The following is a 25,389-nucleotide window of genomic DNA, read 5'->3' as shown; positions in this document are numbered from 1 at the left end:
GCTTGGCACACACTCTTCCAACACATACTGTACGATGGTTTTGAACTTTGTCCACTGATCCTCAACACTATCTGTACTTGAGACAAAACTTTTGTGTTGAGCCATCATGTACTCTGAAATCTGCTTTTTGTCACTTTCGCTAAACAGAAAAATCTTCCTACCTTTTTTAATATTTTTATTTGCGGCTGAAATCACCTATGCAGTAACTGCTTTATGATCGCTGATTCCCTGTTCTGCGTTAACTGTTTCAAATAGTTCTGGTCTGTTTGTCACCAGAAGGTCTAATATGTCATCGCCATGAGTCGGTTCTCTGTTTACCTGCTCAAGGTGGTTTTCAGATAAAGCACTTAAAAAAATTTCACTGGATGCTTTGTCCCTGCCACCCGTTATGAACGTTTGAGTCTCCCAGTCTATATCCGGCAAATTAAAATCTCCACCCAGAACTATAACATGGTGGGGAAATCTACTCAAAATATTTTCCAAATTATCCTTCAGGTGCTCAGCCACAACAGCTGCTGAGCCAGGGGGCCTATAGAGACATCCAATTACCATGTCTGAGCCTGCTTTAACCGTGACCTTCACCCAAGTTATTTCATATTTTGGATCTCCGTCAATTTCCTTCGATACTATTGCACTTCTTATTGCTATAAACATGCCTCCCCCTTCACTGTCCAGCCTGTCTCTGAGGTATACATTCCAATCTGAGTCTAGAATTTCATTACTGTTTACATCTGGTTTCAGCCAACTTTCTGTCCCTAGCACTTTGTGGGCATTGTGACCGTTTATTAATGAGAGAAGTTCTGGGACCTTTCTATAGAAACTCCTGCAGTTTACTATTAGCAGATTAATATTGTTATTCCCTGTTGCATTTTGCCTACTCTTACCTTGCCGTGTCTCAGGAGGCGTCTTGTCGGGCCTAGGGAGGGAATTCTCTAACCTAAAAAACCCACATGTGCACTCTACACGTACTCCGCTACCCTTGTAGCCACTTCCTGCGTGTAGTGCACGCCTGACCTATTCAGGGGGACCCTACATTTCACATGCCATAGTGACAGAAGATCCTTCCTGAATTGGGACATCAGCAAGTGCATGTATGTCATGGTCCATGTAGATGCCAGTCAGCCACCACTTAGCCTGCAGTACTCAAGCACACAGCTTGTGCTGCAGTATAGGGAGAAGATGTTTTCTACAGGTCTCTATGGCACTGCCACCATATTATCCATCAATCCACTGAAGACAGCATATATGCTCAATCTTTCCAGCCCTTATGTGCCACCAGTTGTTGAAGTTAAGGTGACACCAGGTGACGAAAATACTACCCTGCCAGATGCTGCCAATCTGGCAGACAGTGCTTGGGACCTGAGAGCAGAGTCTCCCCTGCCATTCCCACCACTGCCTGCCTCAGAAGAGGTGCCCACAACACCTGTCACCTTGCCTCCATTGTAAGGCCTGTCCTCTCTCACCCCATCTGAATCATGAGGCACTAACACCACACAATCAATACCAAAGTACCTGTCAACACACCTATGATGTTGGCACATGCCTCCACGCCACTGCTTGACCTGGTCTAGCAGCAGGAGACAGTAGCAGCAGGTGCCTATGGTACCAGAACAGGATGGAGCATGTTATGCCACCAGCATGGGGCATACTGTGTGTGACCCAGCATGCACAACCTGCCTAAGCACCAGCATGATACCACACCCTCTGCAAGGCTCTGTTCCAGCACCACAGCATGCCTGACTATGTCTGCCAACCATGGTGCATCACTGTTGCACTGCCTCATCTCGTGGTGTGGCAGGGTGTTACTCCCTCACCTGATGTAATGCCTCAGAGGCTGCTGCATGCCATGCCTCTGCCTCCACTGTTGCTAGTGGCCCCTGCCCATCTGACACTGCACCGCTGCCCATGGTGGTGCATTGATTGATGCTGGAAGTGGCCACTGCACCCTGTGGCCTGCCCTCTCCTTTTTGATTGGGGGGGGGGGTCTATTATGTGGTGACACTCTACTACAAATTCATGAATCCAATCCATCTACTGTAACAGATGATCTCATGCTGTTAGTTGGTTTGTGGGAGTTGAAGGGACCGGACTAAAAAGGCCATCGGTCACTTAATCTCATGCTGTAGCAGATGATGTGTCACCCAGCAAATGGCTGCATCATGGGTACATCTGAGGACAAGAGTTCTCTTTGCCACAGTGCATTCTACAGGAAGTGTCCCCAGTTCCTGGTACTTCCCAAGCTGCCACACATCCGTAACATGACATCAAGCTGTCCACACGATGAGTGGAGCGATTTAATGTTCCTTTGACCTTAAGTTTATCTTCAAGTCATTCCATTATCAGAATTAATGGCTTCCTGCAGTGCTACTAGATGGGTGCACAGCTCATGAAGATGTCAATCCAAGTCAGTTTTGTGTGTCTATGAACAAACAGCATTGCAGGCTCCCATGATGCCTATGGAGAACAAGTAGACGAGATTGACACCATACTTCAAGGAAGCATTATTCAGCACTCTCCTCATGGTCTCATGTGCTGACCATCAGCTATCTGCTTCATGGAGCACACTGGATTATAGTGAGTGCAGCAAGATCCAACCCTTTTTTGTGAAGAATACACAAACCAATGTGGTGTCATGTATGCACCATTAAAGACTGAAATGTCCAACTGTTTTAGATTAGCTTCACCCCAAGTTTGTTTATTTTTTCTTGTATTTGCATTAGTCATTGTGTCACATTAGCTTCACATAAGTACCTCAAGTTTGTTTGTTTATACACTTTGTTTTGCTTTGATCACTTTGTTAGATGAGATAAATTTGTGATACCTTGAAGTTAATTTATTTGCATTTGCATATTTTCTTAATCACCTTGTTAGATTAACCCCCTTTGTGCACTTCAAGAACATTAACGATGTGTCTCATGTTGTCTTAAAAGAATTTTTGTAAAAAGTTTCCCTACACACAGATAGGCACCACACATGTGTATTCATAATCCCTTCATGAGTGATGGTGATTACTGGACTGACTCAATTGAGAGTTTGTGTATTGTGTAATTAATTGCGCCTGTTAATGTTCCAATAAAGGAATGCTTTAATATTTGGATGTATTTTATTATATTGTTCCTATGCTTTTATCATCTGTTTTACTCACTATGGCTAGGAAACCCATCCATTGTGTTCAATGAGGATCACAATTCCCACAATTTTTTCTTATGTTTTCTCTTTTTTCCCCCTGTCATTTCATTCCTTGTTGTTCCTCCATTTATTATTCACATACAATGTACAGAATAAAGAAACCCTGTAACAATGAAAGTGTGAGGATCATCACATTCAGTTGCTTTGTCTTCTGATTGATTCCTCTCAAATTACTTTTGTTTTGGTAATTGATAAGCTGCTTTCTTTCAACTCTCTATAATATTTACATGTGTTCTGTAGCTTCAATGATTCATCCTATAAATATACTATAATTTTAAGCATATGATTTTTTTTCTTTCTCTCCTAGAACAATGGCATGAGAAATGTACCACAACTGATACTATTTTCGTCTGAAGATGCACATTATTCAGTTCACAAGATGTCTGCTCTTTTGGGTATTGGTGAACAAAATGTTTGGCTCATCAGTACAGATGCATGTGGAAGAATGAATGTTGAAGAATTGGAAAAGAAAATTGAAGAGAGTATTTCAAATGGTTATGCTCCATTCATGGTTATTGCTACAGCAGGTAAGAAAAAATATTCTTTCAATATTAATTTTACACTCACTAACAAAATGAAAAACTAATGGCTAGTGTCAGATTCCTCAAAAGCAAGTTCCAGTTAATAATTACATCTTTGACTGTAAAATTTTAGTGGAAAGGTACAATACAAAATACGGGAGGTGTCCATTTCAGATTCAAAATTTTTTTATGTGTCACAAAATACTCATAAATTTTCAAAAATTATCCATGCTTTGAAAATTTTCATAATACACTTCATAAAACATAATGAAGATATAGAGTATTTTGTTGTTAACAGTAATCTATATTCTTGTTCGTCACAACACTCTTCAAATTTGTGCTTTTTACAAAACTTTTCTCTAACTCCTGTTTTTCAATAACATTTAATACTTCTTTCACATCCATTGTGTTCTTCCTTGAATTTAATCATACCTACTGTCATATAAGAGCATCTTAAAGTTCATATTTACCTGATAATTCTTCAGGTTTTCACAAGTGAAAAATCATTTAGCAAAAAGTCATTTCACTGACTCTCATAATGAATATGAATAAAGACACCATTTTTAATCAAGTACTGTGTCACATGATAGAAGTAAATCATAATGAAAGTCATGTAATTTCTTTGTACTTTAGTTTTCTAAGAGGAGCTTCTTTCAAGAGTTCATTAATGCAAGAGCCAATTCTTTCAAATCTTTTAATTCCTTCCAAATCTGTTGCACAGCTGCAAGCTGCAGATCACATGTCTTAAATCACAGTTCATAGATTTCAAATATAACAATAACAATAACAATATTATGAATAGGATAGTTGCTACTCACCATACAGCAGGAATGCTGAACCATATGGGCACAACAAAAAGACTGTCAGCAATTTATCTTTTGGCCGACAAGGTCTTCGTTCACAGCACACACGCACATGACTACAGTCTCTGGCCATTGGGTCTAGACTGTGAGCAGCAGCCCATTATGGGAGAAGTGACTGGGCAGTGGGGTAAGGTAGAGGGTGGGGCGGGGAGTGGGGGAATAGCAACGTAGGATTGAGAGGGGGGGGGGGGGGGGGAGTGGGACAGGTTAGTAGAAAACGAGAGAAGTAAAAAGACTGTGGGTGCATTGGAGGAACAGAGGGTTGTCTAGTGTTAGAATGGGAACAGGGATTGGGATGGGTGGGTAAGGACAATGGCTAACAAAGGTTGAGGCTAGGAGAGTGTGGGAATGTAGGATATATTGCAGGGAGAGAACCCACCTGTACAATTCAGAAAAGCTGGTGTTGGTGGGGAGGACCCAGATGGCACAGGCTGTGAAGCAGTCAATGAAATGAAGAAGGTCATGTTGGATGGCATGCTCTGCAACAAGGTGTTCCAGCTGTTTCTTGTTCACAGTTTATTGGTGGCCATTCATATAGACAGACAGCTTGTTGGTTGTCATGTCCACTATTTGCAGCTCACCTTGTAGATCACATGACTGGTTTCACAGCTAGCCCTGTCTTTGATGGGACAGGTGATGCTTGTGACTGGACTGGAGTAGGTGGTGGTGGGAAGTTATGTGGGACAGGTCTTGCATCTAAGTCTGTTACACGGATATTGAGTCACAAGAGGAATGCTCCTCTGTTGTCAGAAAATGGAACTTTGGGAGGTGGTGGGTGTCTGGAGAGATAAGATATGGGAGATCTGTTTTTGTACAGGGTTGGGAGGGTAATTACAGTCTGTGAAGTCCTCATTAAGACCTTTGGTATATTTTGAGAGGGATCGCTCTTCACTACAGATGCAATGGACACGGGTGACTAGGCTATGTGAAAATGACTTAATGGTATGAAATGGGTGGCAGCTGTCAAAGTGGAGGTATTGCTGGTGGTTGGTAGGTCTGATATGGATGAAGGTACTAATGTAGCCATCTTTGAGGTGGAAGTCAACATCAAGGAAGGTGGCTTGCTAGGTTGATTATGGCCAGGTAAAGAAAATGGGGCAGAAGATGTTGAGTTTCTGTAGGAATGTGGATAGTGTGTCCTCATCCTCAATCCAGATCACAAAGATGTCATCAATGAATCTGAACCAGGTGGGGGGTTTAGGGTTCTGGGTGTTTGTTGTTGTTGTGGTCTTCAGTCCTGAGACTGGTTTGATGCAGCTCTCTGTGCTACTCTATCCTGTGCAAGCTTTTTCATCTCCCAGTACCTACTGCAACCTACATCCTTCTGAATCTGCTTAGTGTATTCATCTCTTGGTCTCCCTCTACGATTTTTACCCTCCACGCTGCCCTCCAATACTAAATTGGTGATCCCTTGATGCCTCAGAACATGTCCTACCAACCGATCCCTTCTTCTGGTCAAGTTGTGCCACAAACTTCTCTTCTCCCCGATCCTATTCAATACTTCCTCATTAGTTATGTGATCTACCCATCTAATCTTCAGCATTCTTCTGTAGCACCACATTTCGAAAGCTTCTATTCTCTTCTTGTCCAAACTATTTATCGTCCATGTTTCACTTCCATACATGGCTACACTCCATACGAATACTTTCAGAAATGACTTCCTGACACTTAAATCAATACAGGATGTTAACAAATTTCTCTTCTTCAGAAACGCTTTCCTTGCCATTGCCAGCCTACATTTTATATCCTCTCTACTTCGACCATCATCAGTTATTTTGCTCCCCAAATAGCAAAACTCCTTTACTACTTTAAGTGCCTCATTTCCTAATCTAATTCCCTCAGCATCACCCGACTTAATTAGACTACATTCCATTATCCTTGTTTTGCTTTTCGTTGATGTTCATCTTATATCCCCCTTTCAAGACACTGTCCATTCCATTCAACTGCTCTTCCAAGTCCTTTGCTGTCTCTGACAGAATTACAATGTCATCAGCGAACCTCAAAGTTTTTATTTCTTCTCCATGGATTTTAATACCTACTCCGAATTTTTCTTTTGTTTCCTTTACTGCTTGCTCAATATACAGATTGAACAACATCGGGGAGAGGCTACAACCCTGTCTTACTCCCTTCCCAACCACTGCTTCCCTTTCATGTCCCTCGACTCTTATAACTGCCATCTGGTTTCTGTACAAATTGTAAATAGCCTTTCGCTCCCTGTATTTTACCCCTGCCACCTTTAGAATTTGAAAGAGAGTATTCCAGTCAACATTGTCAAAAGCTTTCTCTAAGTCTACAAATGCTAGAAACGTAGGTTTGCCTTTCCTTAATCTTTCCTCTAAGATAAGTCGTAAGATCAGTATTGCCTCACGTGTTCCAGTGTTTCTACGGAATCCAAACTGATCTTCCCCGAGGTTGGCTTCTACTAGTTTTTCCATTCGTCTGTAAAGAATTCGTGTTAGTATTTTGCAGCTGTGACTTATTAAACTGATAGTTCGGTAATTTTCACATCTGTCAACACCTGCTTTCTTTGCGATTGGAATTATTATATTCTTCTTGAAGTCTGAGGGTATTTCGCCTGTTTCATACATCTTGCTCACCAGATGGTAGAGTTTTGTCAGGACTGGCTCTCCCACGGCCGTCAGTAGTTCCAATGGAATATTGTCTACTCCGGGGGCCTTGTTTCGACTCAGGTCTTTCAGTGCTCTGTCAAACTCTTCACGCAGTATCATATCTCCCATTTCATCTCCATCTACATCCTCTTCCATTTCCATAACATTGTCCTCAAGTACATCGCCCTTGTATAGACCCTCTATATACTCCTTCCACCTTTCTGTTTTCCCTTCTTTGCTTAGAACTGGGTTTCCATCTGAGCTCTTGATATTCATACAAGTCGTTCTCTTATCTCCAAAGGTCTCTTTAATTTTCCTGTAGGTGGTATCTATCTTACCCCTAGTGAGATAGGCCTCTACATCCTTACATTTGTCCTCTAGCCATCCCTGCTTAGCCATTTTGCACTTCCTGTCGATCTCATTTTTGAGACGTTTGTATTCCTTTTTGCCTGCTTCATTTACTGCATTTTTATATTTTCTCCTTTCATCAATTAAATTCAATATTTCTTCTGTTACCCAAGGATTTCTACTAGCCCTCGTCTTTTTACCTACTTGATCCTCTGCTGCCTTCACTACTTCATCCCTCAAAGCTACCCATTCTTCTTCTACTGTATTTATTTCCCCCATTCCTGTCAATTGCTCCCTTATGCTCTCCCTGAATCTCTGTACAACCTCTGGTTCTTTTAGTTTATCCAGGTCCCATCTCCTTAAATTCCCACCTTTTTGCAGTTTCTTCAGTTTTAATCTACAGGTCATAACCAATAGATTGTGGTCAGAGTCCACATCTGCCTCTGGAAATGTCTTACAATTTAAAACCTGGTTCCTAAATCTCTGTCTTACCATTATATAATCTATCTGATACCTTTTAGTATCTCCAGGGTTCTTCCATGTATACAACCTTCTTTCATGATTCTTAAACCAAGTGTTAGTAATGATTAAGTTGTGCTCTGTGCAAAATTCTACCAGGCGGCTTCCTCTTTCATTTCTGTCCCCTAATCCATATTCACCTACTATGTTTCCTTCTCTCCCTTTTCCTACACTCGAATTCCAGTCACCCATGACTATTAAATTTTTGTCTCCCTTCACAATCTGAATAATTGCTTTTATTTCATCATACATCTCTTCAATTTCTTCGTCATCTGCAGAGCTAGTTGGCATATAAACTTGTACTACTGTAGTAGGTGTGGGCTTCATATCTATCTTGGCCACAATAATGCGTTCACTATGCTGTTTGTAGTAGCTTACCCGCATTCCTATTTTCCTATTCATTATTAAACCTACTCCTGCATTACCCCTATTTGATTTTGTGTTTATAACCCTGTAGTCACCTGACCAGAAGTCTTGTTCCTCCTGCCACCGAACTTCACTAATTCCCACTATATCTAACTTCAATCTATCCATTTCCCTTTTTAAATTTTCTAACCTACCTGCCCGATTAAGGGATCTGACATTCCACGCTCCGATCCGTAGAACGCCAGTTTTCTTTCTCCTGATAACGACATCCTCTTGAGTAGTCCCCGCCCGGAGATCCGAATGGGGGACTATTTTACCTCTGGATATTTTACCCAAGAGGACGCCATCATCATGTAATCATACAGTAAAGCTGCATGCCCTCAGGAAAAATTACGGCTGTAGTTTCCCCTTGCTTTCAGCCGTTCGCAGTACCAGCACAGCAAGGCCGTTTTGGTTATTGTTACAAGGCCAGATCAGTCAATCATCCAGACTGTTGCCCTTGCAACTACTGAAAAGGCTGCTGCCCCTCTTCAGGAACCACACGTTTGTCTGGCCTCTCAACAGATACCCCTCCGTTGTGGTTGCACCTACGGTATGGCTATCTGTATCGCTGAGGCACGCAAGCCTCCCCACCATCGGCAAGGTCCATGCTTCATGGGGGGGTCTGGGTGTTTAGGAAGCATAATTCTTAATGGTCCATGAATGGATTGGCATTGGATGATACCATGGAGGTGTCCATAGCTGTACCCTAGATTTGTTTGTCACTAATGCCTTCAAAGAAGAAGTAATTGTGGGTGAGGATATAATTGGTCATGTTGCCTAGGAATGATGTAGGTTTGGAATCTTTTGGGCATTGGGAAAGTTAGTGCTCAATAGCAGTAAGGCCATGGGCATTAGGAATGTTAATGGAGGAAATAGCTGAAGGTGTTGGTCTACAAGAGCAGAGATTCTCTTAGTGGGGGCACAGTAACTGACACAATGGGGTCTCCCAGATGGTTGGGACTATGGACTTCAGGAAGTGTGTAGAAGGTAGGAGTGCAAGGAGTGGTAGGGGTGAGGAGAGAGATGTTCTCTGGGGAGAGGTTCTGGGATGGACATAAGGATTTGTGGAGGGACTGAAGATACTTCTGGATTTCTGAAAGGGGTTCACTTGGCAGGGTTTATAGGTGGATGAATGTAACAGCTGAAGGAGAGGTTTGTAGGTTGTTGTAGGGGTCGTGGATAGTGGTAGTCCAAGGTGAGAGTAGGAAGTGTAGAGGATGGAGAGTTTTTGAGGTGGCATTGTGCATGTTGCCCTAGTTCCTGGAGAACAAGAGTTTCAGTGTGTGATATGGGATGCAAGAATTTTGGATTTCATAGCAGGAGAATTTTTTGGATGTAAAGGAGTTATTCCAAGGGTGGCAGCCGGAGATGGGTAATTTAATGGCAAGGCGATTGGGGGGATTCTACAAGCCAAGCAACAATGAACGAACAGTATGTGGGACTGGGTTCTGGTTGGGGATAAGGAAACTTTTCTGTATTGACACAGATGGAAGGAGCAAAGACCCATAAAAATACATAAATAATGTAGAAACACATCCGAAAAATTTCGCAAAAATATAGCCAAACACGTGAGAAAAATTATGAAAAGTATGAAATGGATGAAGTAAGAGGAAACAATATGAAATCTGAAGGAGTAGGCCGACAGTGAAAGGCAAAAACCAACTAAAATTGGCAGAAAAGGAGAGAAGTAAAAAGACTTGAGTATGCTGGTGGAAAAGAGGGCTGTGTAGTGCTGGAATGGGAACTGGAAAGGGGCTGGATGGGTAAGGACAATGACTAATGAAGGTTGAGGCCAGGGTGATTAAGGGAAGGAAGGTTATATTGCAAGGAGAGTTCCAGCTTGTGCTATTCAGAAAAACTGGTGTTGGTGTGGAGGACCCAGATGGCACCAGGCTATGAAGTAGTCATTGAAATGAAGAACACCATGTTGGACCATGTGCTCAGCAACAGCATGGCCCAGCTGTTTGTTGGCCACAGTTCATTGCTGGCCATTCATGTGGACAGACAGCATGTTGGTTGTCATGCCCATGTAGAATGCAGCACAGTGGTTGCAGCTAAGCATGTATATCACATGACAGAGATTCTCTGTTTTCAGCACCTTCAGCCTATTACACATCACCTAGGCTCCTATATAAAAGATACCAACCATTTCCTTCCCTGACTCTCCACATTTATGTTCCTTTACCACATGATGCCTTGAAAGTCAGCACTGATGCCACCTTTCCTTACACTAACATCACTAATAGTCATGGCCCACTGCCTTTCCCAACATCTGACATATTCCAAACCTACAATTTCCTTCCTAGCCACCATGACCAACTATATCCTCACCCACAATTACTTCTCCTTTGAAGGCATTACCAACAAACAAATCTGGGGTACAGCTATGGGCACCTGCATGGCACCTTGCTATGCCAGCCTGTTCATGGTCTGTTGAGAGGAATCCTAGCTAAACACTCAAAATCCCAAACCTCCACCTGGTTCAGATTCACTGATGTATCTTCATGATCTGGATGAAGAGCGAGGACACCCTGTTGACATTTGTCCAGAAACTGAACACCTTCTCCCCCATTCACTTCACCTTGTCCTACTCAACATAACCTGCCAACTTGTTGAATGTTGACCTCCACCTCAAAGATGACTACATCAGTACTCCTCTCAATATCAAATCTACCAGCCACCAAGAATACCTCTGCTTCCACAGCAGCCACACATTCTATACCAAGAAATTCCCTCCGTACATCCCTCAAAATTGTACTGACAAAAAAAACCCTTACTAAATATTCCAAGGATAGCTGAGGCCTTCACAGACCAAAATTACCCTCCCTATCTTGTACAGAAACAGATCTATCATGCCTTTCTCTCCAGTCACATACCACCTCCCACATTCCCACTGTCCAGGCCCATAAGGAGCACCCCGCTCATTACTCAGTGACTCCCAGGAACCCACTATCCTTTTGGCTTCTCTCACAGTGCTATTCTGCTGCCTGCTGAACCTACACAATATCATTATCCATCCTTACTCCACCCCTGATCCAATCCCTTGACTCATGGCTCATACAAGGTGTGATGGAAAGTTTTAAGAATGGGCATGTAATTGTACAATGGTGGTACCTACATGCTACTGTGATGTGTCTCCTTCAAAATAGTCCCCTTCTGACTGAACACACTGACTCCAATGGTGTTTCCACATTCCTAGAATTTTTTTTCCTGGAGTGTGTTAAGGACACTCTCCGTATTTGCCTGAGTGTCTTCAATCAAGTCAAATTGCTTCCCTCTCATTGAACATTTCAGTTTAGAAAACAGGTAGAAGTCCACAGGGGCTAAATCAGTGGAATATGGCAGTTGTGGAAGCACAGGAATTTTGAATTTGGTCAAAAATTCAACAATGGGGGAGGCACGATGAGCAGTAGCATTGTCATGGTGTAGCACCCAACTCCTGTCTTTCCACAAACCAAACACTCAAAGACACAGTTGTCTGTCCTCTAGGGGTAAATTCATGATGCACAGTACTGGGACATTCGAAAAAGATCACCAACATTGCCTTCACATTCGACCGTCTTTGCCATGCTTTTTTTGGTTGCAGTGAACCTGCAGTCTTCCATTGCAAAGACTTCACTTTGGTGTCAGGATCATATCCATATACCCATAATCCATCACCAGTAATTACCCTATTTAACAAATATGGGTCATTTTTAGTCTGATTAATCAGTTCTTGGCACACATCAAGTCGGTATTATCTATGTTCACTTGACAACACTTTTGGAATGAATTTTGTGGAGATTCAATACATGTTCAGATCTTCAGAAAATTGAATGAACTGCATGGAAACTTAAATTAAGTTCATCAGCCATCTCCTCAATTGTAGGTCTACAATCAGAGCACACTAAGTTGTGAACTATCACAACAATTTCATTTGTTTTTGAGGTGGAAGGATGGCCGGACCGTGGTTCATCTTCAGATGATTCATGGCCATTTTTAAATCTGTTGAACCACACAAAAACATTTGACTGGCTCATACAATTATTTCCAAAAGCTGTTTTTAATAGTTCCTAAGTCTCAGAAGCTGATATACTGGTTTTAAAACAAAATTTTACACAAACTTGCTGCTCCGTTTTTACGTCCATTTTCACACAGACAGAATCCAGCAACAAGCCCTAACAAACCCACACTCAACCAGCTGCCACAACAAAATGAATAAAGGAAATGCATTTCCCGTCAGAGGGCATTTAAGGACAAGGCAACGACTTACTCCCCACCCTCCGTGTACCTGCCCGCCAAACCCGTAAGCAGTAGCGGATCTATTCTTAAAATTTTCCAATCACATCTCGTATCTCTGTAATAGACCTAAATGCAAGACTTATCCCATACATCCTCCCACCACCACCTACTACAGTCTGGTCATAAGTATCACCTATCCCATCAAAAACAGTGCTACCTGCAAAAGTAGTCATGTGATCTACAAACTAAGTTGCAACCAATGTGCTGCATTCTACATAAGCATGACAACCAACCTGCTGCCTGACTGTATTAATGGCCACTGACAAACTATGAGCAAGAGACAGCTGGACCACTTTGTTGCTGAACATACTGCCCAACACAACATGCTTCAGTTCAATGACTGCTTCACAGCATGTGCCATCTGGACCACCCCACCAGCACCAGCTTTTCTGGACTACACAGTTGAGAACTCTCCCTGCAATATATCCTACATTCCCGTAACTCTCCTAGCCTCAACCTTCATTAGTCATTGTCCTTACCAATCCAAAGCCCATTCTCTGTTCCCATTCCAGCATTACACAGCCCTCTATTCCACCAACACATCAACAATCTTTTTACTTCTCCCAAACCCTTCCCCCCTCCCCCTGACCACCACTCCCCTCACTGCCCTATGTCAACCTCCTGACTGCACCTAGCTGTGCTACTCTCTCTCCAATTTGTCTCTGTTTGCTTCCACAAGCAGCACTTTACTCCTCCCCCCCTCTCCACCCCTAATCTTCTATCCCTCCCCCTCCCAACTCCAGCCTCCTCCTTACTCCCGCAACTCAATTGCTTCTGCCATTGCCCCAACAGTCAGAGCCTGTGGTCATTTGGTCTACTTCAGATGAAGTCAAGTTGGCTGAAAGCTCACTTTCTGACAGTCTTTTTGTTGTGCCTATCGGTGACTCAGTGTCTCCTCTGTATGGTGAGTAGCAACTATCTTTTTCGTAATATTGGTACTTTCCATCCTGTATTTTCCATTATTTAAATATAACAATAAGCCTTGTTACATGCTCCAAGCAGAAGTGCTTTGTTGCTGCTCCGCAATTTTTGCAGTTTTGACCAAGATAAACTGATGCTGCAATGTTCACCTTTGGGATGCCAGTGCAGAGGTTGTCACAGAATTGGCTAAGTAAAGAATTGGAATAATTCACATTTGCATTTATGTATGAAAGCCAACTTCTGAAATCTCCTTTTTGTGAAACACTGTGTGCCATACTCATTTGCAGATTCAAAATGACAGATTCTAATATTTTACTGTTGGTTTTGCTATGCATAATATTACCCTGATTGTGTCAGTGTTTGCATGCGTTGTGATATAATGTGAAAGTTTGAACATTCATGAATACTGCAATAAACGCAAAGTACTATCAAAAATTGTAAGCCTAAAACTTAAATTGGGATGATTTAGAAAAGTTTTTGACAGCAGCAGGCTCATCCTTGTTAAAAACAATCATTCTCTAACTTCACTACTTCACTGTATAATTATGTGAAAAATAGATTTATCATGAAAGTTTTTGAATACCTACAAAAGCATATTTTTGGAATTTTTTATTAGTTACAATTGTTGTGGATAACTTGTTTCATAGAAAATCAGTATTTATCACTTATAGTTACTGTCAAAGAATAGTCCACCCCAAACTTCAGAGCACATCAATATGCATAAAGTTAAATTTTTGAGAAATTTTGTAAGGTAACAGTTGTTGTGTGCATAAGCAACTTCACAGTAAATCGACATTTGTGATTTAGTTATAGTAGCACATATTGTAACTAACTGCTACCACTGAGTGTATTGAGAGAACTCCCATGATAGTCATGTAGCAGAGGTACCAAAGGTAGTATAAGTACTATCCTCTCCTGTGAATACCTCCTCTGCAGGAGGCATGGGATCTGTCATTACTCGTCCACTTGGCTGTGAGTGGCATGTCAATGATATGTGTAGGCATCATGTGTGGGGTAGACAGGCACCAGGGAGGACATAGGTGTTGTCTTTCACTGAAATTGAAGCTGACCCAGTGGCACTCACTTCACATCAAGAGGAGGCAAACACAACACATAGTGAATAATGCTACCTCTCAGGAAAATGACAGAAAAGGGCAGGAAGGAGCATGAGGTTCACTCATTGTGTATGGATGGGAGCCTCATTCAATATGTTGAAGAGGCTATCCTGCAGCCACTGTGGAGGGGGTACGGGGGTAGGGGGTAGGGGATAGAGGGAGGGGGACAGTGCAACTAACTGCAGATTGTTGAAACAAACAATGCCTATTATCTGGGCTCCAAGTTCATTCTTGAATGCTTCCAGCAACTGGCAGAGAAGACTGAGAAGACCAGCCTTCCACATGGAGTTTCAATGAAGCTCACAATTTGCAGCATTGTTCCCAGAACTGATTGTGGCCTCCTGGTTATGAGCTGAATGGAAGGATTGAACCACAGGCTTTGAAGGTTCTGCAACAAGCTAGATTGTGACTTCCTGGAGTTGTGCCACAGAGCTGAGAACTGTAGGGTCCTCCTAAATGAGTCAGGTGTGCACTACACATTAGGGGCTGCTACCAAAGTAGCTGACTATGTGTAGGGGGCACACCAGGTTTTTTTTCAGATTAGCTGACTCATCATTCAGTCTAGATAACCACAGCTGTAGGAGACCCAAAAGCATTAGTGTGAGATCCAAAGAAATGCCCCTCCACCCCCTCACCCTCCACAGAATAGAGTATTAAAACCCTAGTAGTTAATTACTGAAGCATTCACAACAAAGTGGCAGAATTTAAAACGCTCCTGAAAACCTGTGAAGTTCACATAATACTGTGCACAGAAAGTTGGTTAATGCCTGAAGTCAACAGCAGTGAGATTTTTGGGGAAAAGTTAAGCATGTATTGAAAGGAAGGCTAACAAGAAATGGAGATAGTATATTTGTCACATGAGATAAGACACTCAAATCCATAGAGATAGAAACTGAAACTGTATGCAAAATTGTATGGGCAAGAATCAGTATCATGGGGGGCTTAAAATTTTAAATGGATCCTTTTATTGGGCACCAGATTAACTTCCTGGTGTAACTAAAAATTTTAGAGAAAAACTCATTTCACTTGTACATAAGTCCCCTAATCAAACTGTAATCATCAATGGCCTTTAATCACCCAACAATCAATTGGGAAAATTAAGTTTTGTTAGTGGAGGGCATGAAAAGATGTCCTGTGAAAAATTACTAAGTGTCTTCTCTGAAAATTACCTAGAACAGATGGTTTGGAACACCACTTATAATGGAAATATTTTAGACCTGATGACAACCAATAGACTTTATAATTTTGAAAGTGACCACATCCAAGCTGGTATCAATGACTATGACATGGTTGTGACATCAGTGATTACCAAAATACAAAGGCTAAGTAAAACCAGTAGAAAGACATATATGTTCACTAAACTAGATTAAAAGCAGAAGTGCCTTATCTCAGTGAGGAACTTGAAACTTTTAGCATATGACAGGAGCATTCAGAGGAACTATGTCTCTAGTTTAAAAGAGTAGTTGACCTTGCACTAGACAGATATGTACCAGTACCCAGCAGAAGAATTCATTATGGAAGGGAGTCAGTAGGTGCAAAACAAAACATAGGGCTATAGACAGAGAGATGCCGAATGAAACATGTTTGGCTATCAAGAGAGCAGTGTATGAAGCCTTCAGTGACTACCACAGCAGAATTTTTGTCAAATGATCTTTCACAAAACCAAAAGAAATTCTGATAGTATGTAAAGGCTGTCAGTGGCACCCAAGTTAGTGTCCAGACACTCATGGTTGAAATGGGATCTGAAATTGACAGTAGGAAAGCAATAGCAGTAATGCGGCATTGGTGATTGAGAAACAGCTAAAATTGTTGAAACTGTATAAAGCTGCAGAGCCCGGCGGAATCCCTATCAGATTCTATACCAAATTTGTAGCTGAGTTAGCCCCTCTTTTCACTATAATCTATCACAGATACCTCCAACAAAAAAACCATGCCCAGTAGTTGGAAGAAAGAACTGATCACATCCATTTACAAGGAGGGCAGTAGAAGTGAGCCACAAGACTACCACCTAATATCCTTGACACTGATTTGTTGCACAAAATTAGAACATATTCTGAGCTCAAACATGATAAGATACATCAAACAGTATGATGTTCTCCACGAAATCCAGCATGGATTCCGAAAACACTAATCATGTGAAATCCATCTCGAACTTTTCTCATATGGCATACTCAAAGCTTTGGATCACTGCAGTTAGATAATGCAATCTTTTTCTATTTTTAAAAAGCATATGACTCAGTACCACAACTTCACTTATTATTAAGTGTATGATAGTATGGTGTATTAAGTGAAATTTGTGACTGGATTGATAATTTCTTGGTATAGATGGCGCAACAAACTGACAAATGTAGAAGTAATTTAGGTGGGCCCTATGGAAGTGTTTAGAGACCCTTGCTGTTCATGTTTTGTATGAATGGCCTTGCAGACAACATGAATAGTAACCTCAGACTTTTTGCAGATGATGTAGTTATCTATACTTAAGTACTGTCTGAAAGAAACTACTTAAATATTCAGTTAGATATCAATAAGACTTCAAAATATACAAAGATGGGCAACTTGGTTTAAATGTTGTTGTTGTTGTTGTGGTCTTCAGTCCTGAGACTGGTTTGATGCAGCTCTCCATGCTACTCTATCCTGTGCAAGCTTCTTCATCTCCCAGTACCTACTGCAGCCTATATCCTACTGAATCTGCTTAGTGTATTCATCTCTTGGTCTCCTTCTATGATTTTTACCCTCCACGCTGCCCTCCAATACTAAATTGGTGATCCCTTGATGCCTCAGAACATGTCCTACCAACCGATCCCTTCTTCTAGTCAACTTGTGCCACAAACTCCTCTTCTCCCCAATTCTATTCAATACCTCCTCATTAGTTATGTGATCTACCCATCTAATCTTCAGTATTCTTCTGTAGCACCACATTTCGAAAGCTTCTATTCTCTTCTTGTCTAAACTATTTATCGTCCATGTTTCACTTCCATACATGGCTACACTCCATACAAATACTTTCACAAGCGACCTCCTGACACTTAAATCTATACTCGATGTTAACAAATTTCTCTTCTTCAGAAACGCTTTCCTTGCCATTGCCAGTCTACATTTTATATCCTCTCTACTTCGACCATCATCAGTTATTTTGCTCCCCAAATAGCGAAACTCCTTTACTACTTTAAGTGTCTCATTTCCTAATCTAATTCCCTCACCATCACCCGACTTAATTTGACTACATTCCATTATCCTCGTTTTGCTTCTTAAGAAATATAAAATTGGGCACTTCACAAAATTAAAAAAACATAGGATCCTATGAAGACTATAATATCAGCGAGTAAGAGTACCCATATCTGAGGGCAAAGGTGGCTGTCGTCCCACTCCCCCCCCTCCCCCCCCCCCCCCAGCTCTCAGGGAAATGAAAAAAAAAGTAGTGTAAACAACTGTTTCTCTGTTTATAAAATGGATTAAAAGCCAGTATTATGCAGGTTTTAAGAGGGTCAGAACTGGATCGTTTTTACGGCTACTTTCAAGTCACCATTCAACTTCCAAAATATTGAAAATACTCCATACCCCCAAGTGTAAGTCCTTCCCCCCCCCCCCCCCCCCCCCCCCCCCCCTACAAACTATTGTATAGGCACCATTGTCAGTGAGTCACAGAAAAATATCTGGGTGTTACACTTTTTCTGGAATGAAATGGAATAGTCACATAGGTACAGTGATGCGTAAAGCAGATGGCAGACTTTGCTTTATTGACAGAATACTGGGTAAATGCAATCAGTCTGCTAAGGAGACTGCTTATGAATCACTGGTGCAACACATCCTAGAGTATTGCTAAAGTGTGTCGGACCCATACCAGACAAGAATAACAGGGGGTATTGAACAGATACAGAGGACAGTACAATGGTCACAGGTTTGTTCAATCCATGTACATAGATGCTGAAAAAACTGAATCAGCAGACTCTTGAAGATAGATGTAAACAACCCCAAAAGCCTACTTGTAAAGTGTCAAGAACTGGCTTTAAATGAAGGCCCTAGGAAAACAGTACAACCCCCTATGCATCACTCCCATATATATTGTGAAAACAAGGTTAAATTAATAATAGCATGCACAGAGACATTTAAATACTCATTTTTCACACATTCAGTATATGAATGGTATATGAAACACCCTAATAACTGGCAGAGTGGGATGTACCCTTTGCTACGCACTTCACAGTGCTTTGTAGAGTACAGATTTAGGTGTAGATGTAGATGTGTTCTCTATCCAGGAACCTTACTAAAATGATCAATACATGATATGGAACTTCCTGCCACATTAAAACTATGTACCAGACTGAGACTCGAACTTGGGAACTTTCCCTTTTGTGGGTAAGTGCTCTATCAACTGAGCTATCTGTGGATGACTCACAACTTATTCTCACAGCTTTACTTCTGCCAGTATTTCATCTCCTACTTACCAAACTTCACAGAAGCTCTCCTGTGAAACTTGCAAGACTAACACTCCTGGAAAAAAGGCTGTTGTGGAGATGTGACTTAGCCACAGCCTGAGGGATATTTTCAGAATGAAATTTTCACTCTGCAGTGTAATGTGCACTGATATGAACTTCCTCACAGATTGGAACTGTTTTAATTTGATAGGAAGTTTCACATCAGTGCACACTGTGCTGCAGAATAAAAATCTCATTCTGGATTAAATGTATATCTGTTCTTTCTGTCAAATGTTTCATCTAGCGTAGAATCTACAGGATTATAAATTACTGCTGATTAGATTACCTCCCTCCATTGTCAAGGTCAAAGGTCACTGATGCTTACTTGCATAGTGGTGCTCAGCTTAGAAATAGCCATTTCAAATCATGATTGTGCGAGAAAATTTAATCACCAGCATTTGGTTGGTAAGGAAGATGAGATGGTGTCATCAAGTTTTCGACCACCAGACTTTGTGCCACTGTTCTGGATTAATTTTCAAATCTTTGAGTAATGTCTCTTGGGAGGGGATTCATCCAGCATATGAGACTGTTTTAAGCTCAGCAGCTTCCTCAGTGCTATTTTGGAGGAGTAGGCTATGTGCTAGCATGAGGCTTCCCCTTCTACCTTCCCTTCACTGATAATACCACAAACACAAAACAACATTACACTGTACAAACTCACTATCACACATGACATAGATATGCACTGACTTTTCATAATAGGATGGAGGAAGGGAAAGGAAATCACTTCTACAATAACCTTGATCAAGTGGCAGAATGAGACTCCTGCATCTGCTTCTGACACTCATTTAACTAGTGAATACGTTTGTTCTCTTTGGTTATCTCTGGTAGTACAATGGGAGGTTACAAGCATATCAGAGGCTGACCAAATCAAATGGAATAGCTGCCCATGGGACTAGAGTGCCACTGGCCATTGGATGTGATGTTAGAAACTAGAGTGGTATTGTTGTAAAAGTCTAAGATGAAATTGAGAGGGTGGTCAGTTGAGAAAAAGAGCAATAACATTTCCATATTGTGAGTTGTGGTATAGTTTGTGTACCATGTTGAACATAATTTTCTTTGAGACTACTATTATGTTTGTAATTATAAAATGTATTATGTTTAGATAAGTGAAAACAGTGAGACTCGATGGCTGAGTGGGTAAGCATCAGTCTTTCCGGTTTCGGTCTGCCACAAATTTTAATAGTCTTGATCAGTATACCACAAATTTTAATAGTCTTGATCAATATACATTCCAACATTATACTTTACAATTAGAGGAGGCCATTCAGCAGGAGTACTGAGTTGTTGATAGATGTGCATGAAAGGAAGAAAACTTGCTAGTCGACATAAAAGTTTTCTGGGTATGGTACTGCAGAATAATGTAAAAAACTACTGCTGCTGGAGAAAAACCAGAAGAAGGGTGCTGCAATTGTGGCTGGAGCATTGGTTTTTCTCCAGCAGCAGTAGGTTTTTACATTATCACGCGGTACCATACTCAGAAAATTTTTATGTCGCCTGGCTCTGACCGCGGAAGCCTATGTAATTATAAAACTTGCTAGGTTTTGGATTTTACCCTTTTATGAGCTACAGTAAAATAATCTGTAAGCTAGCAAGTTTCCTTCCTTTTTTGTGTGCTTATTTACAACTCAGTCCTTCTGCTTTTTGGTGAGTGATCTCATTTAATTCTAAAGTACCATATCTACATTCTATAAGAACTTTCGCACAACTTTTACAGTCCAATACCAATCAGAAAATCAGTTTTGTTTGACCAACAACAATTTTCAGATCTAGGAAACAAACAGAAAATTTGAAACTTCCTGGCAGATTAAAACTGTGTGCCCGACCGAGACTCGAACTCGGGACCTTTGCCTTTCGCGGGCAAGTGCTCTACCAACTGAGCTACCGAAGCACGACTCACGCCCGGTACTCACAGCTTTACTTCTGCCAGTACCTCGTCTCCTACCTTCCAAACTTTACAGAAGCTCTCCTGCGAACCTTGCAGAACTAACACTCCTGAAAGAAAGGATATTGCGGAGACGTGGCTTAGCCACAGCCTTGGGGATGTTTCCAGAATGAGATTTTCACTCTGCAGCGGAGTGTGCGCTGATATGAAACTTCCTGGCAGATTAAAACTGTGTGCCCGACCGAGACTCGGGTTCGAGTCCGAGTCTCGGTCGGGCACACAGTTTTAATCTGCCAGGAAGTTTCATATCAGCGCACACTCCGCTGCAGAGTGAAAATCTCATTCTGGAAACAGAAAATTTGTTTTTCTGTTTGGTAACACTATGCATGAGTCTCCAAAAGACTTTTAAAGTATATAAAATCTAAAGAAATATTAGAACATTAAATACAATGAAACAATTATTTCACAGTAACTAGTACATGAGATTTCAAACAAAATTAACAATTGTAAAGTTATTACTACGAATAACTTTTCACACTGTAAAAAAACTGATCAGAGCATCTCTCTTAGCATATATAACCAGAAGGAGGATGCATGTATCTGTTCACCACCACTGTAGTTTTGCAGTTACAATCAACAGTCATCACCCAAAATCACACAGCTACAAATTTAAAAACAAAATGACAAAAAGTATCATTACAAAACTACTTATAAAGCTATGAAGACAATTACAAAATGTACATAGAATTGTTAATGCCAACACAAGTGCAAAATTATAAAACTTATGTTGAGACTATATTGGAAGAGACATAATTACCAGATAGTAATTAAATAGAAATCTATGATAAGGCTAAACAAAATGGAGATAATTCCAAGAAATTTAAAGGCCATATTTTGAATAAATGAATACAAACGAGGACAGTGCTTCACTTTAATGCTGAATTTATTGTTAACTGTCAGTTGTCATCTACTTTAACTGGGTGACACAAAGACAACAATTATGTGTTGGCATATTCTGTGTAGAGCATATTCAAAAGTGGGCTTTTCCAGTCTATTAGTGGCATTAAAACACAAAGCTTCCACTATTTAAAGTAAATCATCAAAAATATTAAAGTGAAAGTATGGTATTGCCACTATTATTCTGATATGATTTTGTTATGATTTGCTTACTCATTGAAGTATGATTTATTGCAGTGTCTTCATCAAGTTATAAAAAATAGTTTAAATTTCGTGAACTTGAAGATCCCAGTGGTGCATCAATTAAATGCTGTCTCAACTCACTGTAATGATTTTTGAGATGTTTCCTTTCCTTCATCTGATGCAGATTATTATCCTAATTATAGTTTTTATCTATTTCATTGAGACCATACATGGCTGCACTTTTCAAGATATGTGTCACTGAATAACATCAATACTACACTGTTCAATAATGTTGTTTCTTCTCATTGTGCTCATTTTGTGTTTTGCTTTCCTGGATGTTGATAACAAACACAAATGAAATAAATGAAATAGCACAACTAACTACAAAAGCATTGGCCTTCACTGCCTGAAATTTCCTCTGTGTCCAACTTCTACCTCCTTTTTTTTAGACACTGCTCTCATGAAAGATGATGTACAGCATGTTTGATGATATGTTGACAGTGTTTTATATGCCATACAGATATTTTTTCCATTCAAGATACATGAAAGGGAAAAAAGGTCTGCAAAATTAAAAGAAGATGTAACTATGATTCAGTTATGTAAAAAGCTGATCTTGTGAACAAATTTCTTAACCAGAGACCTAAAACTGTTGACGTAGGACTGACAGTGTGGGCAGGAGGTTGTAATTTGGATTTAAAAAGGGGAAAAATACAATAAATGCTACCAGGGAATTCACTGTAAAGATAAGCTGTGCTTTAGACAAGGGCAAAAAGGTCACAGGTATTTTTTGTGATTTGACCAAATCTTTTGACTGGATAAGACATCTTCTCACCAAGTGACAGCACAAGAACACATATATAAAAAGTTGAAATTTGAAAGCTATTGGACCCAGTGGATCCTCCTGGGAGAAAGTTTGAAGGGGAAGAAAGAGGGGTGAAGGAAAATTACTGGTGCAGTTTAGGAAATGGGGATAATTCAGAAAAGTTACCCAGAACCCCAGGTCAGGATGGACTTACCAGACAGAATGAGAAGGAAAGTCTGAATGTTGCTGACAACACCAGATGAGATTTAGAAACCTGAGAGCTTAAAGGCTAGGAGAGGGTAATATGCAACAGACATTACTTACTAAACATTATGCACAAGTTAATAAGAGCAGCAAGTTAAGTGTGTTGCAAGTGGTAGAGGCACTGGTTGTGGGGGAAAAGACAGGTCATAAAATAGAAGATATAGAAAACTAAAAGGAGGTGAAGAAAGGGATAGTTACTGAGAAGAAATGCTGAGACAGAAGAAATTAATGTAAATTAAGGCCAGGTGGGGGTTGAGAAATAAGGAGACATTATAATGCCGGTTCCCATCTGCAAAGTTGTGGCAAATTGGTGTCTGACGAAAGAATCCAGACAGCAAATCTGGTGAAACAGGCACTGAGGTCATGACTGTCATATTGTTGACCATGCTGTGCAACAGGATATTGTGTGTTGCTGCCAGTATGCAGCCCCTGTCTATGCCCATTCATCCTGACTGATAACTGGTAGTAGCTATGCCAATGTAAAAGGCTGAATAGTGTTTACATAACAGCATAACAGTGTCATATCACAGATGGGTCTTTCTTTGATCATGTATGTTTGCCAGTTACAAGGCTGGTATGTGTGGTGGTAGGAGGGTGCATAGGACAAGTCTTACAGTGGGTATGGTCACAGAGGTAGGAGCCACAGAGTAAAGGAAATGAAGATAGCAGAACCACAGGGTCTGACAAGAATATTGTGGAAATTAGGAGAATGACAAAAAGCTATTCTAGGTGTGGTGGGAAAAATGTCATTCATAATGGACTTCATTTCAGGGCATGATTTTAGAAAGTCATAGCCTTGTCAAAGTAGCTGATTAATACATTCAAAACTTGGATAATACTGAATAGCAACATCTGTACTCCTAAGTCATTCTTTGGAAGGATAAACTGTACCAGGATTGTATTTGATTTGCCAGGAAATCTGCTTTTGAACTAGGCTGGTGAGGTAATTATGTCCAGTGCAGGCTGAGGTGAGAATCATGGTGTATTGCTTTAAAGAGTCTGCATCTGAACAAACTCATTTGCCTCAAATGCCAAGGCTATGTGGGAGGAAACATTTGACATGGAAAGGATGGCAACTGTCACAATGTAAGTACTGTTGTTTGTTAATAGGTTTAATGTGAACAGAAGTGGGGAGCTGACACTCAGTGAGGATGAGGTCAACATCAAGGATAGTAGCATGGGATTCAGAACAGGATAATGTGAAATTTAATTGGCAGAATGTGTTTGGAGACTACAAGAATTGTAACTGTTCAGCCTCACCATGAGTCCACTTGTCAAAGATGTCATCAAAGTATCTAAACAAAAAACACGGGCTCAAGCATTATGGATTCCAGAAAAGCTGCCACCAAGCAGCACCTGAAAGGTTGGCATAGGAAGGAGCCATCCTGATTCTCATAGCTGAGACCATGATCTACTTGTATATCTGCCCTTCAAAGGTAAAGTAGTCATTGGTAAGTATAAAGTTGATTAAGGCCCACAGGAAGGATGTCATAAATTTAGGCTTATGTGGGTCCTGGTTGAGGAAATGTTCAGCCAGTACCCACCTGATTCCAAACTTATGACATCCTTCCTGCTCACCTTAATGAACTTTATACTTACCAGTGACTACTTTACCTTTGAAGGGCATATATGCAAACAAATCATCATTAACATATGTTCACATTTTATTCATCAAAAAGTTCTGCTATATTATAAAATGAATTTTCAGCCAGGCAGCTGTACAGTTTTCTTTGAAATAATTTGGAAGGCATGGAACACACTGAGGGTGGCAATTTGTTATAAATTTTTACAAAGCTGACTGTGGTGAGTGGGCTGTTTTTACTCATCTGTGTCTCAGAATACCCATTTTAAATTTTCCTCTGGTGTTGTGCTGGTGCATATCTCCTCTTACATGAATTTTTTTTTGCAGATTTACAATTATAAGTATATTGAGTTTTCTAAACAGAGGTCAGTAGTGATCTGTTGGTCCATTCTCTCCAACTTTTTTTTGTGTCTTCAATATATCACCTATATGTGTAGAGTGGCCCCATAATAGTAGTCTGTAAGAAA

General features: G+C 40.7%; 1 protein-coding gene across 1 annotated transcript in view; it reads left to right on the top strand.

The window, feature by feature from the left end:
• Positions 1–25,389, top strand: part of LOC124623117 (cysteine sulfinic acid decarboxylase-like) — a 104,650-nt gene that overhangs the window by 45,261 nt on the left and 34,000 nt on the right. The window contains exon 3 of the mRNA XM_047148910.1: positions 3,497–3,716. Within this exon, the coding sequence (XP_047004866.1) occupies positions 3,497–3,716 (220 nt within the window). The remainder of the gene's footprint in view (positions 1–3,496; positions 3,717–25,389) is intronic.

Source organism: Schistocerca americana, chromosome 1, assembly GCF_021461395.2.
Source record: "Schistocerca americana isolate TAMUIC-IGC-003095 chromosome 1, iqSchAmer2.1, whole genome shotgun sequence".
Lineage (NCBI taxonomy): Eukaryota > Metazoa > Arthropoda > Insecta > Orthoptera > Acrididae > Schistocerca > Schistocerca americana.
Note: the sequence above shows the minus strand (reverse complement) of the source record. Positions and strands in the feature narration are given on the sequence as shown.